General features: G+C 38.7%; 1 protein-coding gene across 2 annotated transcripts in view; it reads left to right on the top strand.

The window, feature by feature from the left end:
- LOC120539380 (aldo-keto reductase family 1 member D1-like) overlaps window positions 1-18,340 on the top strand; it is a 66,397-nt gene extending 48,057 nt beyond the window's left edge. The window contains exons 7-9 of one of the 2 annotated variants that reach the window (XM_039769386.1): window positions 1,236-1,401; window positions 11,471-11,553; window positions 18,038-18,340. In XM_039769386.1, coding sequence (XP_039625320.1) covers window positions 1,236-1,401; window positions 11,471-11,553; window positions 18,038-18,080 — 292 coding nt within the window. In that variant the 3' untranslated portion in view covers window positions 18,081-18,340. Of the gene's footprint in view, window positions 1-1,235; window positions 1,402-11,470; window positions 11,554-16,644; window positions 16,784-18,037 lie in introns of those variants that run through there. The other variant, XM_039769385.1, reaches the window with a different exon arrangement.
- Window positions 18,341-19,102: the final 762 nt, after the last annotated feature.

Raw genomic sequence — 19,102 nt, 5'->3', positions numbered from 1 at the left:
TTTAAGTGTTTAAGACTTCCCCAACTTTTTTGAGAATAGAAATACATTATACGAATGGGGCCACAGCTGCAACACATGCGCCTTAGTAACTGCGGCTCTGTCATCTTCTGCCTGGGAATGCTGCAAGCGGTGGCTGGACGGAGGGTGGAGGGGGCCGATTTTGCTGCCCGCACAGTGTAGTGTCTCTCGGCGGCTCCTGGCAGCAAGCGGTTTCACTGCCCGCCCACCACACACGGCTGCCCCTTACGTTCTCAGTGGGAGGCTGGTAATGCTGCAAGCGGTGACCTGGTTGTGGCTGAACGGAGGCCATTGAAGGTGAACGGGGTGGCAGGGGGTAGCATTGTAGTGTGCATCGGATGGCTGCAAATTGAATGGGGGCGATTCACTACCCGCCTTTGGCCGCACTGTGTTCATTCTCGGTGGGCGGATGCTGCAGGCAGCATACTGTAGTGGAGGTGACTGTGAGGTGGGCTGGTGATGAACCTCCCATCGATGCCCCCATTCATTTTCAATAGCAAGCCTGCTTGTACTGTTACGTACATAGCAGGAAGTTGTCTCTTGTCAGTACATCAGATGTGTTGACGACTGGTGCTTTCCTACTGTGATAGCGTGTACAGGGCTGTGCAGAAGAGCTCATCTTAATCTTTTGTCTTCACCCTTCAACAGTGTCTCTGAAACACAAATCTGATGCAAGTGCTGGTGATACAGTAAAGAATAGAAAAACCATCACCATTGAAAATAAAGTAGAAATAATAAAAAGGTCAGAGAGAGGTGAAACTCCATCATTCATTGGCAGAGCACTTGGTTACAGTTGGTCAACAATAGCATTTATTAAATTTATGTACCTGTTTCAACTTATACAGATTCAACTTAAGTGCAAACCTACAGTCCCTCTCTCGTATGTAACCCGGGGACTGCCTGTATATTATATACATATATACATATTACATAGTTTACTGTCAAATAATGCAAAGAGTACGCGACACGCGTTTCACCCTTATTTGGGCTCATCAGGCATACACACTCCACTGCACCCCTTGTGGGAATCGAACCTCGGACGTCAGCATCAGAGACGAAGTCCCTTTATGCTGCACCACGGCATGTGGTTCGTTTATTTGACAGCCTGGAAATCAGAGTAATTACATTCATAACATCCGTAGTCTGAGTCTCGCTCTGACTTTATTATGTTATTTCAAATGCCATAAAGTTGCTAATTCTAATTTTTTGCTTTATAGGGTTAATTTAACAAACCCACCTTTGTTAGAAGATCCTCTACTTACTTCAATTGCAAAGAAATATGATAAGACGACCGCCCAAGTTGCCCTTCGCTTCAATATCCAGCGAGGTGTTGTTGTTATTCCAAAGAGCTTCAATCCAGATCGCATCAAAGAAAACTTTCAGGTATATCCTATTAACTAACTCTGTTCAGTTTTATTGTTTGCTGCTTTGTAGAGCATTATTGATATTGCTTGTCATCTAAACAAAGCATTTATTTTAACCTTTTATTATATCTGTATGTGAAACTGGATTTGCATTAAAGAAAATATTACTTTTCTTTTTAATTTTTAGATATAGTGGTACAGTGGTTACTACTACTACTACAGAGACTAAGTTCACCTACTGGTCTTGTCAATGTCTGTGTAGAGTTTGTATGTTCTTCCTGTGCTTGCATGGGCAGTTAGCTAATCAAATTAGCTTTGATATTTTTGCTTACATTTAACTTTCTCCTCTACCTTTTTGCAGCTCCTGGTGATAGCATTTAAATCTCATCTGTGTGGAGTTTGCACCTCATCCTCATGTTCATAGGTTCTTCCAATACTTACTCTAATTTTCTCCCACACCCCTAACATATGTGGATTTCAGTTTTCACATTGGCTCACTGTGAGATAATAGGAATGTTTGTGAGACTTCCCATGCAAATTGCTGCTTGCCTTCACCAATGGTCAAATTCTAAAGTTTTCTGTCCCATGTCCTGAACAGTGCAATTACTATTTGCCTATCTGACTAACCTACAACATGTTATTAGTTTCTTTCTGACACCTTATGTTCCCAAAACCCATCCTGAATTGGATTAAGGGGGTTTAGAACATACATCAATGACTATGTATTTTGATTTTTTTGTTTTGGGCTCTATTTTCATTTTTTGAACAAATTTTATTGAAACAGCAGTCCACCATTTTTTTTAGAAATTTAAACAAGGAACACTCTCACCATTGCATACTCCCAGATCCCCTGTAAGAAGAAATCACAAAAAGCTACTGACTGACTGCACTGGGCAGAAGTTGTTTTGAATGGAATTGGAAAATTAATTGCTATTTAAAGAATAAGCCAAGGTCATAGCCAGGAGATTGCTAATAGCAATAACAATATTAATACTGAAAGTATAGGGGTATATCCACAAACTTGGACAAACTGGAAATGCAAGACATTGGCCTTTATACCACTGCAGTAATGACATCACGCATTGTGCACTCCTAGTCATCTTGCCTAGCAAGAAAACAAAATGGAACCATGGGCCAATGTAATTCATATTTAACTCGCTTACAAACACTTTTGAACAAAAAAGTGAAACTGAAAATTACATTTCTTGGTCTGTAAACATAGAACAATGTTTTAATTATTTTTAGAGACTAAGGGGTGGCTGAGAAAATTTTAAAAAATCCAGATCAGACAGCTACAATAAAATAATGAGAGCCATAAAATCTAAACAGAGTGCAATGTACAGATAGTACAGTAGTGGTAAGGTGTTGTGGTTTGAATCTAAAAACATAAAGAAACCAAAGACCTAAACACTCGAAAGGGCATAAGGTCTGAACTTTAAAAAGAAAAAAAAATATACTCCTGGATAGTGCTGGGCGGTATGACCAAAATTCTATATCACGGTATTTTTTAAAATTATACCGATTTCACGGTATTATACGGTATTTTTTTTCCATGCATGAGTGGATGTTAATCACATTTTCTACTGCAATTACTGCAGTAGACTGGCTAAGAATAACCTATTCCACGGTCATGAGAATTGTGCACACAAGTATTAATACAGGTTTGCATGACCCCATAAAGTGATAGTTTTCAAGGGGGTGGCACTAATGAAGAGAAGGAATCACACTGCATGACAGTTGCAGTCAAAATATAGAACCTTTTTATTGAACAAAGGAATAAATAGTAAATATTTTTTGTAAACCAACTACACTTTCTGCTAATGTTAACAATCTCTGTCCACTGACACATTAAAGTGACTATTTAAACAACTTTACCATTAAACTGCATAATATTTAAACTAATAAATAATAACAATAAAATAAATAACAGTGCAACTTCCAGTAATAATACGAATAATAAGAATTCAAGCCTAGGTACATTACGCATTATTCACCAAATAACAATAAAATAAAGCAAGTGCAACTTGGTTATGACATCTTTACTAACTGAACCATCATTTAGGCAAATTGCATTAATATGGACCTTGCTTCAAGCTAAGCCATATACATTAATAATAAAACTGCAACTTGCATTTATAATGCTATTTGTGTTATAGCCCTACAGAATCGTATTAGGGCCATGGTGAAGAAAAAAAAAATATGCGCACAGGGGAGAAAAACAAAACCAAAACTATATCTCGAGAATAAAGTCAACATATTGACTTTATTCTCGACATTTCCACTTTAATCTTGACGCTTATGTTGAGATTAAAGTCGACATTTCCACTTTATTCTCATAGTTTATTTTATAATTAAGTAGAAGATTCATCCTAGAATCAATATTTGATTTACTAGATTTTCTCAAAGCCCGTCATAAGTTAATGCACATTAACAAAGCACATTAAATGCTTTGTGTCAAGTGTTTCCCGACCCAGTTGTTAGTCGCTATGTGCATCTTAAACTGACTTCCTCTGCACTAAGAGGAGGCACCGGCGGCAATCGCCGCACAGAAAGCATTCACTTTATGATATTCCTGCTCTCTGAAAATTTAGAATGCTAAGATATATGCTTGATATCATTTTCAGGATGAAATGCATTAAAGCAGGTATTAAACATGCACGGTGATGTAGCAGTAGTGCTGCTCCCTCGCAGTAAGGGATCCCCAGGTGTACATTCAGTGTAGAGAACTTTATGGCAGGTGTGACAAGGCTCCAAAAAACTGAATGTATGAATGCGTATCGCACAGGATTAATTTAAATATTGTGTAAATGTTGGGTTCGTGATCTGGTGGTCGGAGGCACGAACACAGAATTCAATGGATCTTCTTCTGAGTGGGCTTTCTTTATTGCATGCATGCTGTCTATATCCGACATACCAAACCCTCAGCTCCTATCCTTCCTTTTTCTTTCTCCACATAACCAATCACCACATGATAAATGTTTTTGTGAAATTAAAACTAGTTATAAACTTAGACCACGGAGTGTTCAGAACTTTAAAAAAATCTTTGTTATACATGTTTAATTATGCCATCTATTCAGGGTTGCGCCCATCCCAGCAAGCATTGTGTGCGAGGCAGGAGCAAATCCTGAATGCCAGCACATCGCAGGGTGAATACGAGCAAAACATACACTAGCAGGGTTAATATAGCATAACAAAACCCCACATCCTACATGACTTTAAAAAGAAACTGAAGCATGCGGAGTAAACCCACCAGAAAAACATGCAAATTTAAGGCATGGTACACCCGAGACCCCCTTGCTGCGAGGCAGCAGTGCAACCGTGCCCCCACATGATTAATGCATGCTTTAATGCATTTCATCATGAAGATTATGTCAAGTATTTATCTTGGCATTCTGGATGTTCGTGGAGCACAAATGTCTTGAGGTGAATGACATAAATGGCGAGAATAAAGTAGAAATGTTGAGAATAAAGTCAACATGTCGTCACACTATTACACAGTACCCAGGTACATTACACAGTACTGGAAAAAAATAAAACAAGTACAACTTGGCTTGCAGTATTATCCAGTAGTATAGAAACAGTATTGACAGATTTGAACATAATGGTCCACATCCGACCTTTTAAAACCAAAGTATCTCCAGGCAACGGACGCGACTCCTTTTTCTCGGCAAAAGTTGTTCTGTGTCCTCGTGTTCAACTTTATCGTCTGCTACAGCTTCAGTTTCGGAATGTTCTCTGTCCATTTTCACCGCGCAATACCTCCACTAGCGCATGTACTCCATTGAATGCCTGTTTAGCGGTGTAGCAGTGAAAAAGGTCCCCTCCTTAAACGGTTTCCCGCTGTGCCACGTTCTGAACATTATATAGGCAATTTAAACCGATGTTGCGGTATAATAAAAATCCATATCATAACAAAAATAAAAAACGTTTTTTTGGTATGAACCAGTATGCCGCCCAGCACTACTCCTGGACCAAATAAACAAACATTAATTTTAGAAAAATGATGACTCATGCAATGGCCAAGGATGATATCAGCTTTGAATCAGCAGCAATATGAGCTGGTACTCCATTTTTCAAATTGCAAGTTTCAGCACCAGCTGCAGGTGAGCCTGTAAAAGTGAGCATGCCACAGTCACACAATCACTACTCTAGTGATGCTAAAACTCCGTAATAGAGCAGTGAAATGACAAAAAATGCAAAGGGTAGTTGCTGGCAAGCAGCTTCCAGTACCTAAATAAATGTATTAAATAAGTAATCGTCCATTAAGGCAACAAATTCAAAAAAGATCTCCAAAAATACTAAATTCAAAAATAATCACAAATTCCACAGCAAAAATATTTAAAAGCTCAAAAAATTGAAAATGATTAAAATACTTGTGATATTATTAGTTTTATTTGTATGATTTTAAGTATTTTTGGACCTATAGGTCACATTTTTGTTGGTTTGTTTTTATTTTGTTTTCATTCTGAAAAGATTGTTTTTGGCTCAATTCTTGCTTTATTATTTTCACAACGCTATTTGGAAGCATCACATATCATGTATACTGTATCCCTCCGTGGATAAAACAATGTCTGGTCCCTTTAAGCATAGATAGCTTATATTTCAAGTAGACCTTACTCCTAGACTGATTTTTTTTTTTTTTGACTCACACATCTTCGACATTTGATTTTTGTCTTGCCCCCAGGTTTTTCTTTGCTTGGTTTATTTTTTGACCTGGTTACGCAATGCTTTTCATCTCTGACTATGTATTTTATTTACTATCTCCTGGTTTTTAGTCACTTGCAACAATACTCAATATTACCATCCATCCGTTATCCAACCCGCTATATCCTAACTAGAGAGTCATGGGGGTCTGCTGGAGCCAATCCCAGCCAACACAGGGTGCAAGGCAGGAAACAAACCCCAGGCAGGGTGCCAGCACACCACAGCACACAAACCCACACACCAAGCACACACTAGGGACAATTTAGAATCGCCAATCCACCTAACCTGCATGTCTTTGGACTGTGGGAGGAAACCGGAGCACCCAGAGGAAACACATGCTGACAGGGGGAGAACATGCAAACTCCACGCAGGAAGGAGCCAGGAAGCGAACCTGGGTCTCCTAACTGCGAGGCAGCAGCACTACCACTGTGCCACCGTGCCGCCCAATACTCAATATAAAATATGTAAAACAAAAGTAAATTTAAAAATTACCAAAAAAAGTTCACTAAACTTAAAAAGCCAAAAGTCAGAAACCAAATATGACCTGGATTCTAACAAACCTCACAAAATGAACAGGAATATTAGGGTAGCACTAAAAAGGAGCCAAACAACAAAACTAAGTGACAGCTAATGCCTCAACAAAGATCTGAGGCAATCAGGTGAAATACAGAAGTGACACCCGATAGTCTAAATTGCAAAGTAGTGAATTACAAACAATGTAATAAATGCAAGCAAGAAACAAATGAAATAAAATCCTAACATGGGAAAAGACACAAACAGAAAAAGGAAGACCACCCAATTAGATGGTTGCAGTGTACACAATTTTCTAACAGGCCTTAAGCCATTCATACCACAGACTGGAGGATGCATTGATCTAAATTGCTTAAAATTCCAGAGGAATGACGTTATAGGAAAGTCAATTTCCAGAATATGAAATATAGAAACTGGGGACTTTCAGCATGAAGCACAAATTAACTTTGCAGCAATTGAATCTACTACAAAGAGTGAAATAAAGATAATGTATACATTTAAACTGGGTGAGCTGATAATTGGGATTTTTAGAAGCAAAGGAAATGCTTTTAAAAATAATATCCCCAGGAAATGGGGGTCAGAAGGAAAGGATATCCAGCATCCAAACTGAATGCAACACCAAGGGCTTGAGGGAAACTTTGTGCAAGGCTGTTACTTGCTTCATATTGGATGGCAGCAAAAAGTAAGAATTGTAAAAATTGTGAAAAGAATGAGGGTGGAGTAAAAAAAAAAAAAACTGGACCTCACCAATTCAAACATTCTATTTCCCATATTGTCTTAGTCATATGTCTGGACAACATTTTAACTTTGGATGGTCATTAAATTTATATTATATAGCAATGTAGATTTTTTTTTTCAATTTCAACAGAACATGCATTAAAAGATAGTACTTGCATATCAAGTTTTCATTGCCTGGAGTTAAATATTAGGTTATCACTAACTGTTCCTTAGTTATTGTTTTTGTCCACTAGCGCTTTTGAAATGCCACATTGACATATGGACGTCAAGTCAAGTCAAGTCAAGTCAAGTTGGGGAGCATGTACTGGTAGTGTGTTGCCGCACCCACTACACAACGAAACAACTTAGAATCCGGGTTTGCAACCCCCCAGGCAGACAAACGGTCCAGTCCCATCCTCCGGAAATGACCCTCTATCTGCCGCAGCCAGGTGTTACATGGGCAGCCCCTATGCCTGGTCCAGCCACTTGGGTCCCCAACAATGAGGATCTTACGAGCCGGGTCACCCTCGGGGAAACACGGCACATGGCCGTAGTGCCATAACTGACGCTCCCTTACAATGCAGGTAATGTGCCTCATTCGGGACTCCATGAGCAACCGTTCATTCAACACAAAGTCAAACCAGCTGTACCCAAGGATTTTCCGGAGAGACACAGTACTAAAGGTGTCCAGTCTTCGTCTCAGGTCACTGGATAGCATCCATGTCTCGCAACCATATAGCAAGACAGGAAGCACCAGGACTCTAAAGACTTGGACCTTCATCCTTTTGCATAGATATAGGGAGCGCCACACACCCCTTTTCCAGCAACCTCATGACCCCCCATGCTCTCCCAATCCATCTACTGACTTCATAGGAAGAGTCACCAGAGACATGAATGTCACTGCCAAGGTAAGTAAACCTCTCAACAAGGTCAACACTCTCTCCGCAAGCAGACACACTGCTGATGGCTGTGCCCAAGATGTCTTTAAAGGCCTGAATCTTGGTTTTTATCCAGGACACTCGCAAGCCCAGACACTCGGACTCCTCACTCAGTCTCTCGAGTGCCCCGATCAGAGCCTCCATTGACTCCGCGAAGATCACAGCATTGTCAGCAAAGTCAAGATCCGTGAACCTTTCTACACCAACAGATGCCCCACAGTAGCTGGACCCCACAACCTTGCCCAACACCCAGTCCATACAAGCATTGAACAGAGTAGGCGCAAGAACACACCCCTGACGATCCCCAGAATCAACTGGGAAAACTCAGAGGTCCTGCCTCCACTCTACACAGCACTCACAGTACCAGTGTACGGGCTGGCCATGATATCCAGTAACCTCGAGGGTATCCCACAAATCCTCAGGATGTCCCACAGGGCAGCTCAATCAACTGACTCGAACGCTTTGCAAAAATCGACAAAGGCTGCAAAGAAACTGCTGATATTCATATTTGCGCTCCACGAGAACCCTCAGGGCCAGGATGCGGTCAATGGTAGACTTCTTAGGCGTAAAACCAGACTGTTCTGTTCCCTGGTAGGTGAGCAAGTGATCACCGATCCTATTGAGGACGACCCTAGCAAGAACCTTACCCGGCACCAACAGCAGTGTTATCCCCCTGTAGTTGCTGCAATCCAGGCAATCACCCTTCCCTTTCCAGATAGGGACAAGTCCTGTTTTCCAGTCAGTTGGGATGATGCCAGTCTCCCAAATGGAAGCAAAGATTACTTGCAATGCCAGGAGGACAGCCTTACCACCAGCCTGGAGAAGTTCACCCTGGATACCACAGATCCCTGCAAAATGCTGGTTCACCACCTGTGCAATCTCTATGAGATAGGGTGGTTCACAGCTAAATGGAGGATCAGCCTCAAGAACCGTGGACCCAGAGATGTCCAACGTCCTAGCCGGAGTATCAGCTTTGAACAACTGCTCAAAGTAGCCAGCCCAGCAGGTCACAACTGCAGGGTCATCCATAAGGACCGTTCCATCAGCTACCTTGACTGCAACTCTCTGTATAATAGATTTAGATGTCCATAAAGCTTCGATTCCTCTGTAAGCAGGACATGGGTCGCTAGTCCACAGATGGTGTGTCACTTGCTCACAGATTCCTCTAATAAACGCTTCTTTATCTGCCCTCAGAACCCTTGCAGCCATCCTTCTCAGTTCCCGGTACAGACCAGAGTTGCCATTGAGCAGTGTGCTGTGATTCCTCTCAATGATATGCAGGGTGCCCTGTGAGATAAAACACCTCCTTCTGGGAACACCGGTAACACCAACACAACCCTCAGCAACCTTCAGGGTCTTGTCACGGAAGGTCTCCCACATCACATTAGGATCGGAAGTCGTACCCAAATCTGAAAGTTCCTCACACAAACTGCATGTAAACTCATTAGAAACAGCCTGATCTTGGAGTCTGGCCAAGTCCAGGCTTATTTTCCTGGTAGGTGGTAACCTACTGGACCTAAGCTTGATCCTAAGAGTAGCAACAACAAGTCTGTGATCAGAATTCACAAAGTGGGCACTTCTGTAGTCCCTGCAGCTGTGCAAGAGCCTCCAGCATCTGTCCACGAGGATGTGATTGATCTCCTTCACCGCACCACCAGTATTGGAGTACCAAGTCCAACGATGCAGTTCAGGGCACTGGAACCAGGATCCAGCGATTCGCAGCCCCTGACCTTTTGCAAAGTCAAGGAACATGGAGCCACTTTCACCACAGTCACCAGACCCATGGGGAACGAGACAATTCTCATAGCCAGCCCTGTCAGTGCCAGTGGCTGCATTTAAGTCACCCATGACCAGAGGTGTGTCACCTCGTGGGCACCCATCAACCACCAAGTGAACCTGCAAATAAAATATCTCCTTCCGAGACATCACTCGCTGCGATCAGAGCATACACTGAGACAACAGACAAGGCACCCAGAGAGTGCCATAATCTGGGTCCCATAATACGCTCGCTGAAAGGAATGACATCGGACATCATCGGAAGAAGCCAATCTGTTACAACAACAGCTACTCCCTGAACAACAGCCATCAGAGCGACCAGACCAATAAAAGGTGTATCCACCTACAGAGATCTGGTCATTCCCCGGTCTGCACACCTGAGAGACATACAGGACATACATATGTAATAATCAAATAAAATTCTGGTAAACCCAAATATCAGATATACTTAAAAAAATACAAATAAGTTAAAAATATTCAAGTATTAAAGTATGAACTTTATTTAAATGAGTGCTTAGTGTAAACATTTAATAAAGTGGGTACATTGCACACGCTAAGTTTATCAACAGGTTACAGACCACATTCCACAAAGATAAGCTTGTTAGTGATACTTGGAAAATGAACTGCTTAATTTGGAACACATTCTCATATCTTTAATCACAGATTAAACTGATGCGCACTTGTCACAACGTTATGACATATATTACATCACACAATCTCCACCCCACACTGCTCCACACTTCTAGTCCTCTGTATTATGACACATGTAGGGCTGAGGATTATTGTGAGCACAAAACAACCAAGAGATAACTGAGCCAATAGAAATCATGGTTAAAAGATAGGCAAGGGTTATACTACTAAACAAACCAAAACAACAAGTAGTAACTAGAACAAAAGACAAAATAAAAACTGAAAGAGAGTCACAAGCAAAATACAAAATCCATACAAAAGGGTCCACTTGGGAATGAAGTTATTACTATGAAAATCAAATGTTTCTCATCCACCTAGGGATAATATAAATTGCAACTGTGACCATAATTAAAGAGATTAAAAAGATTCTGTTACATCATCAATGCAGCAATGAGTCATGTGACCTTCAAAATGGCATTGCATAAATAAAGAAGCCTAAGATGTTAATGAAAATTAACTTTTAAATTAAAGCAAAAAATGAAAATAGAATCCTAATTTTTGTAAACCCCAAAAATCCAAAAATAAACATACAGTATACTCATACATTAATACTGGACTCTTGTACCCAAACTTTAATAGCAGAAGATGAACTGTACTATTACAACAATGTCTTTAATATTGTCCTACCTGATAAATCTTTACTGAAAGTTTTACTTTAATTAGCAAATGTCTATAAAGTATTATTTTAACTTTAAACCTGTGATGTTAAAAAGGATATGTGTTTTCCTGTAGGTGTTTGATTTCTCCTTGTCTGATGAAGAGATGAATGCTATTGAAGGACTGAATAAAAACATACGCTATGTGGAGCTTTTAATGTAAGTATGTAGAAGTCAAATGAAATAAATGTATTTTCTGAAAATGTGACATATACTAAATTTATAATAGGAAAAAAATAACGAAGTCGTTGACATAAATGACTGCAATCAGAGAATTTTGTTTATTTTATACAGCTATTTTACTCTTCTTCAAAATTTTCAGACCGACTAGCTATTCATGTCTGTTCAAAGATTTGTACTTCATCATTTTGTCAGTCATCTTCAACACACCACCTGCTTTACTACTATACTTATGTACAACAGAAGCATGGCCCAGAGTTACAATACTAAAACCTAAAATGCATCTTAGCCTTTTTAGAACAAAGAAACATGGACACTTTTATGAGCTACATCACTGAAGTATTATACAATATTTCCTCTACCAGGGTTGTGGAATCAGTACACAAAACCTTCACCTTCAGCTCTGACTCCTCAACTTCTAGTACCTCCAACTATTCTATTTGTAATTATCCTCTTTAATAAAACCCCTGTGTGCGTCCAGGTGTCCGTGTGTGTGTTTCTTTTGGTGAAGTGCGCATGCTCGAGGCTCGGTGCGACACGCACGACCGGCATCGTGGACGCACATACACTGGAAGCTGAGCACACAGTGAATGGCGTATCCGCGGCCGCGCATGATAAGCAAATAAAGGACATCATTGCTGGGGAGACCGTGGACGCACACACACTGGAAGCTGGGCACACAGTGAATGGCGTAGCCGCGGCCGCGCATGATAAGCAAATAAAGGACAGTAATGCTGGGAAGAGTGCTGATTGGGTAGTCGCGGCCGCGTACATAAAATCCATTGCTGGGGAGACACCACACATACTGCCCCGTGCATGCTTACTAACTAACTATCTACTAACAACATGCCACCCAAAAAAAAAGGACATGTCAAGTAGGACAAAAGACACAGACACTCAAATCGTATATAAGCAACATCTCCTGAAAGAACAGTCAGCTCAGCAAGTAAACATCAACAAAAGAAAGGCTGAAAGACAAAGAAAAATACGAGCAAATAGATCGATTGTAAAAAAGAAAATGAGCGTCAGAATATTCCCTGTATTGATTTGGCTCTATCCTCTACTAATTTACCCTTTACCATAAGAAGGCGACAATTTCCAGTTACATTAGCCTTTGCCATAACAATTAATAAAGCTCAAGGGCAAACCTTAGAAAAAGTTGGCATTTACTTGCCAGAACCAGTATTCAGCCACGGTCAGTTATATGTTGCATTGTCAAGAGTTAGAAATTTTACAGATGTTGTTGTCAACGTTGTAGATGGTCCTGAACAAGAGTGTTTATAAAAAATGTTGTCTATAATGAAATTTTATTGAAAAATGTCCTGAGGTAAAAAAATAAAAACATTTTCCTAAATGTCTTCTTCAGATATTGTGTATTACAGATTGTTATAAAGTTTTACACTAAGGCAATATTAATTATACTTACTGTATTGTCATATACATTTCTATTTTATTTTTAATATTATTTTACTTTAGGCTTCTTGCAAAAATATTTTTAACAAAAAAATTAAGACAACAAACAGAATGAGGTCAAGGTCCCCTACCATTTAATATAGACTGCTCCTAATAATGTTTATGCAATACTGTTCTAGCGCCCGTTATTGTAACGGGCTTAATGTCTAATATTACTATATTTACTGTGCTAGGATGATTGAAAGCACACAACATACAAGATCACTAATCACTGTCAGCGACTTTTTAGCACTCTAACCTGTTAAAGTTCAAATTAAAAGGCTGTAGCAATGTGTTGTAGCTAACAAATTTTAAATATAGGACAAAGATAACAGTGAAAAATTAAGAAGCCAAATTTTTATGAACAATCTAGGAGAAAAAATAGTTTAATTCAATTAGTATATGTGAAACTGGAAATTTTCACATATTGTATTACAATTTACGTTTAGCCATAGTTGGTGTCGGTACACTTTTACTGATTCTGAATCCTAAGCCTTTTCCCCTACAATTGAAATTAGTGGTAGAAAGCATTGTGGCATCCAATCCTGAAAATATTCAATAGTAATTGCTGTTAGTTTTCAAGCGGGACATACTGCAACCAATTAGTCTATGGTGTTTGTTTGCTCTCTTTTATGCTGTGCTCCTATTCTGACATTCTTTACATTTGCCAAAACTATCCTAGTCTATAACGCATTACTCACTTAAAATCAGTGTGAAAACTCAAAAACAACTGTGTGATTACTTACACACTGAGGTTCACCAGTGACTAAGGAGCGGCAGTTTTGAAGAAATATGGAATGCCTTTTGTTTAAAACACAAGTTATTTTGTGTTACACAGCTGACATTGTGTTTATGTAAAACATGGACCCCTAAACCACACAGCTTGGCCCCACAGCTTGTCTAAAGACAAATGTATTCTAGCAATTCTCACTGCCTTTCAATAACTTAATTTATTGTACAAAGGAAATAACACTGCTGTGACCTCCTGTGCATTATTACCAGTTACAAAATGCACACATTGCATAATATTCAGAAGCCTTCAAGGAATTAGCTAACTGTTTTGAAAGTTGGAGCATTTTTAACTTTGGCTAACTTCAATCAGATCACATTTTTGTATATAAAATATTTTTGTAACAATTAGTTATATTAAAAATAAATAAAATGTAATTGCAAGTATTATCAGAATGTTTAAAATACATATTTTAACAATATGTTAAATTGCATAATTCAAAACTGAGCTGAAACATAATAGGTTTTTCAACTTTTAATTTGGTGGAAAATTGCCTCTATTCAGGATTTTTTTTTCCTACCTTTAAAGATATGTAGTGACTCTTTTCTTTTCCCCTTGCAAGGGCCCAATGTGATTAAAAAAAACTCTATTTAAAAAATGAATGGATGCCTTGTTTCTGAGTATGACTATTTCAGAATGTGATTCAATACAAAATGTTTATGCTTTTAGTGGACATGACTTTAGTGAATGTGATTCCATTTAAAATGTGTGAAAGTCTTTTTTGTGGCTATGCTTTTATTGTAATTCAAAGAAAAATGTGCATGTATTCCATTTTTATTTTAAAAAGATGTAAATAAATATCTCTATGATCAGGAGTGTGTATTAACTTGGGTAATCCAGTATACCTTATAGAATTCTTCTTACAGTATGGCTTTCATTGTATGCGTATGGTACAAATTACTGGAAAACTTGTGAACATGTTCAACTAAGCACATATAAGGAAATGGGAGATGTGATTTTTAGGATGGTGTGATAGCATCTTTAGAGTAATGTTTTATGTATAGGCTTTATATGAGTGGCATGTTCCATAATTTTTATTTTCTTTTTCAACTTTCACCTAATTTTATCCACTTTCCTTTAAATATACAGTACTGTGGAAACATCTTAGGCACTTGCGAAAAAATGGTGTTAACTGGTGAATACCTTCAAAAGTAATGCAATAAATAGATTTTATTAGTCAATAAAATGCCTAGAAGCTGCAGTAAACAGAAAAAAAATATTTGAAAAAAATATACTGTTTTGTTGTGACCACCCTTTGCCTTAAAAACAGCAGCAATTCCCTTAGGCTCACTTACATGCATTTTCTGAAGGTACTCATCTGGTTGGTTGTTCCGCCTCTTGGAAAATTTCCCACAGCTCCACTGCAGTACTTTAGCTGACTTACTTTCTTCTGTCTCTGCAAATAATTCAAGAGTGGCTCGAAGATGGTGTGATCAGTGTTCTGTGGGGGCCATACCATCTGTTGCTGGATTTCCTTTGCTTATTTTCACTCAAGACAGCTTTATAGGATTTTGGCTGGGTGTCTGGGGTCATTGTGATGTAGAATGAAGCTGGGACACCACTTTGATGATACTGCATGATGTAAAATTATCTGCCTGTACTTAGCAGTGAACCCCCTCAATTTTGATCATATGACTAACTCAGTTTATTGAAAAACCTGCAAAGAACCTCCAAAGTGTTTCACTGTTTCCTGCAGATATTCATCCATGTACTGTTCTCCAATCCATAGGGAAACAAAATGCCTTACGTTAAAGTTAGAAATTTCATATTTTGACTCATCAGTCCAAACCACCTGCTGCCGTTTTTCTGCACCCCTGTCCTTGTGTTTTCATGCATAGATGAGAATTTTGGCTTTATTTGCACCTCGAAAGAACGGATTTCCATTACAACTCTTCCTTAAACAACACTTCGTATAAGACTTCTCTGGACTGTAGATGGGTGTACCAGAGTCCTAGTAATTTTGTCAGTTCTTGGCCGATGGTGGTGCTGAACATCTGATTTTGAAGGGAAGTAAGCTTGATGTATCTGTCATTTGCTGCACTCAGTTTTCATGGCCAACCACTGTGCTCCCGGTTCTCATCAATGGCCATTTGTTTGTGCTTCCGCAGTAGAGCTTTCACGGCCCATCTAGAAGCACTTGCCTCTTACAGAATTTCTGCTTGGGGCAGACCTAGATGATATAGGATGACCACCTTGTTTACTGTGTAAGATCTGATGGTTAAACCACTATATCTACTGTAACCTCAACTTTTAAGTATGGTTCTTCCTTGCCCAGTTTTATGTCCTCTACACAACTGCTTCTCTTTCAGTTAATCACTGGTTGAGCCTACACATTACTTCATTGATCATTAGAATCTGTTTGTCATATTTGAATAATCAAGCACTGGGCTCTGTAGGTGAAGATTTCATATTTTGTAACTGTAAAGTGATCTATTAGTATGTTACCGTCTTTCTTCAAGTACATTCAGATATTATTGTATTGTTTCACTTTTTACAAAGAAATGTCTAGAACTGTAAATTAAACTAATTTCTATTAGCATGCGAATCCAGAAGACATAAAGTAACCATCCAAGACAAATATTTCCGTGAGCTATCTAAAGTGCCTAAGACATTTGTACAGTACTATATATATTGTGGTATTTGAACACATTTGACCTCTGGATCTCTGGTGCTTTTACTTTTCAATTTTTTGCCAATGTTTGTTTTATTTTTGCATCTTATTATTATAGTATCATTTTTGTTGGAGAGAAAATATACCTAAAAATTATAATACATTTAACATTTTCTGCAAAAACTTTTGGCTAACTCTTCCTCTTCCATTTCTGTAGCAACTACGGTGAACTAGAAAAAGTCACAAAGAAGATTTCCTACAACCCTCACAAACTCCAAATCTATCCATCCATTATCCAACCTGCTATATCCTAACTACAGGGTCACGGGGGTCTTCTGGAGCCAGTCCCAGCCAACACAAGGCGCAAGGCAGGAAACAAACCTCAGGCAGGGCGCACACACACACACCCAGCACACACTAGGGACAAGAATCACCAATGCACCTAAGCAGGAGGAAACCCACACAGACACAGAGGAGAACATGCAAACTCCACGCAGGAAGGACCCAGGAAGCGAACTTGGGTCTCCTAACTGCAACGCAGCAGCACTACCACTGCGCCACCATGCCGCCCCAAACTCCAAATCCCTAAGTCCTATTTGGTACAGCATTGACAAATGAAATGTAAACTAAAATGAAAACTATGCTATGAAAAAAAATGTTCATATAATAAAAAAGGCATCTTCTTTTACTGTCATGGTGGTTTATGTGGACATCTCGTCCAGGGTTCCTGCTTTACTCCAGATGCTGCCATGATAGGTTCCTGATTTTATCATCATGTTCGAACAGAACTTAAAATGCATTGATCTTCTCCTTTCTAAATAAAACCTATTTTATATTTACAAGGGCAGCATGGCAGTACAGTAACTAATGCTGTTGAGTTTGATACTGGATTTTGTCACTGTCTCTCTCTGTGTTCTTCTAGATCTGTTCTCTTTTTCTATAAAAAATAAAATGTGCTGCTAAGTGTGCACGTGTTTGCAATAAGGTATCTTTCTATCCAAAATGGGTCCCTGCTTTACACATATTCCTGGGACAGGCCAAACCTTCTTGCAACCTGTAATGGATAAAGTCGACTCTAAAAATGGATGGGTGGAAGTGTAAACTATCTGTAAGAGAAATGCAAGATTCTTAAATCAACTATAATTAACACTCCACTAGTCAAACCATGAACACAACCTGCTAAAGTGATGATAACTTATCTTTATACATAATGTGTAAAGTGTTTTCTTGAATATTACATTTGCTAATTAAAACTTGCATTTAATGGATTACTCAGAAGCCTCAGAGCAACCTGACTGCATAAGCCAAGTCAGTGAACCTCCCAGAATCAATGGCACTACCTGAAAATACTCTTCAGAATGCTGCTTTCAAAAGCCACACTTGAAATAACAGCAATCTACTCAGTCTATCAGGCGCACCGGAGAAAATGTCAACTTGGTAAGGTTTACTTTGCTGATTGAACTGTTGGCATTATACCATTACCACATTGCCCTTTGTTTTCCTCTTAAGGTTCAATTCCATCTGTGCCCATTAAATCTTCCACTGTAGCCAACATTTTCAATGATCAGTGTACAGTGTTAAATTTCTTTCTTTATTCTTTCAATCCATAGGTGGAAGGATCACCCGGAATATCCATTCCATGATGAATTCTAACAGCTTCTTCTTGCACAAGGCTTTTGAAAACAGAAAAAAAAAATGTTGTCCATGATAAGAAAAGTACAGCATAAAAGATGCAGTGCGTTAATGCTATGCTCTGTATACATGTATGCTACTTTTATCAAATAAACAACGTACAAAGGATGCTAGTCAGCTTAATAAAGATTTTGTCCAAGGCATATGATTATAGAGCAGAATAATGTGAATGTGGTAATATCTCATTGTCATATAGCCATTTATTAAATTTTCTGAACCTGTGTACAGTATGGATTTATACTTCATTTTTAATCTTAGAACACATTCTTTAGTTTAAATTATCTTGACAAAATGCCTTTCCACATTTCGTGATTTAGAAGTGTGACACCATTATGCCTCTGCCTACTGTGCAGCCTTATAATTTAATGTAAAATATCAGAAAACAAGAAGCCCTTTTAACCCATAAACATTACATACATAGACATTTTAGTAATGATTATTCTCCAAGGTTAGGTAAGTACTCTGCCACCTACATTCACTTTAAAATAAGCATGTGCAAAAACTGCAATGTCTAAATAAAGCATGCTTATTGTACAAACTCAGCAAATAATAAAAAGCAAGCAATTCAATTGAATTAGAAGAATATTTACATTTATATAGTCCTTTTCTAACCTACTCAGATGTGTAGGACAGGACATTGTTGAATATTTTCTTGGAAAATCAATTAAAAGCAGAACAACTGACAATTTCTGGGGCTGCCTTTTTTTCAAATTCTCATTATTTTTCTTACCCCATACCTGGTGCCATTTTCTTGTGATTAAATGAGCTGGCATCCCAATTACTGGCCCAGAGTTCTGGCTCCACCTGTGACACAGCATTGTAATACTGAATAAAGAAAATGAGTTTCTATAATTACTAATTTGTCTGTGTTTAATAAGTTTTGTAAATTAATGTTAACTTGTTGAGGGTCACATCAATTTTAAATATTTGGTAATAAACATGAATCCCTATAACAGAAAATTTTGATTCCGAAAACTGATAGG

The sequence above is a fragment of the Polypterus senegalus genome, chromosome 11, assembly GCF_016835505.1.
Source record: "Polypterus senegalus isolate Bchr_013 chromosome 11, ASM1683550v1, whole genome shotgun sequence".
Lineage (NCBI taxonomy): Eukaryota > Metazoa > Chordata > Cladistia > Polypteriformes > Polypteridae > Polypterus > Polypterus senegalus.
This window is presented reverse-complemented; position numbering and strand designations above follow the sequence as displayed.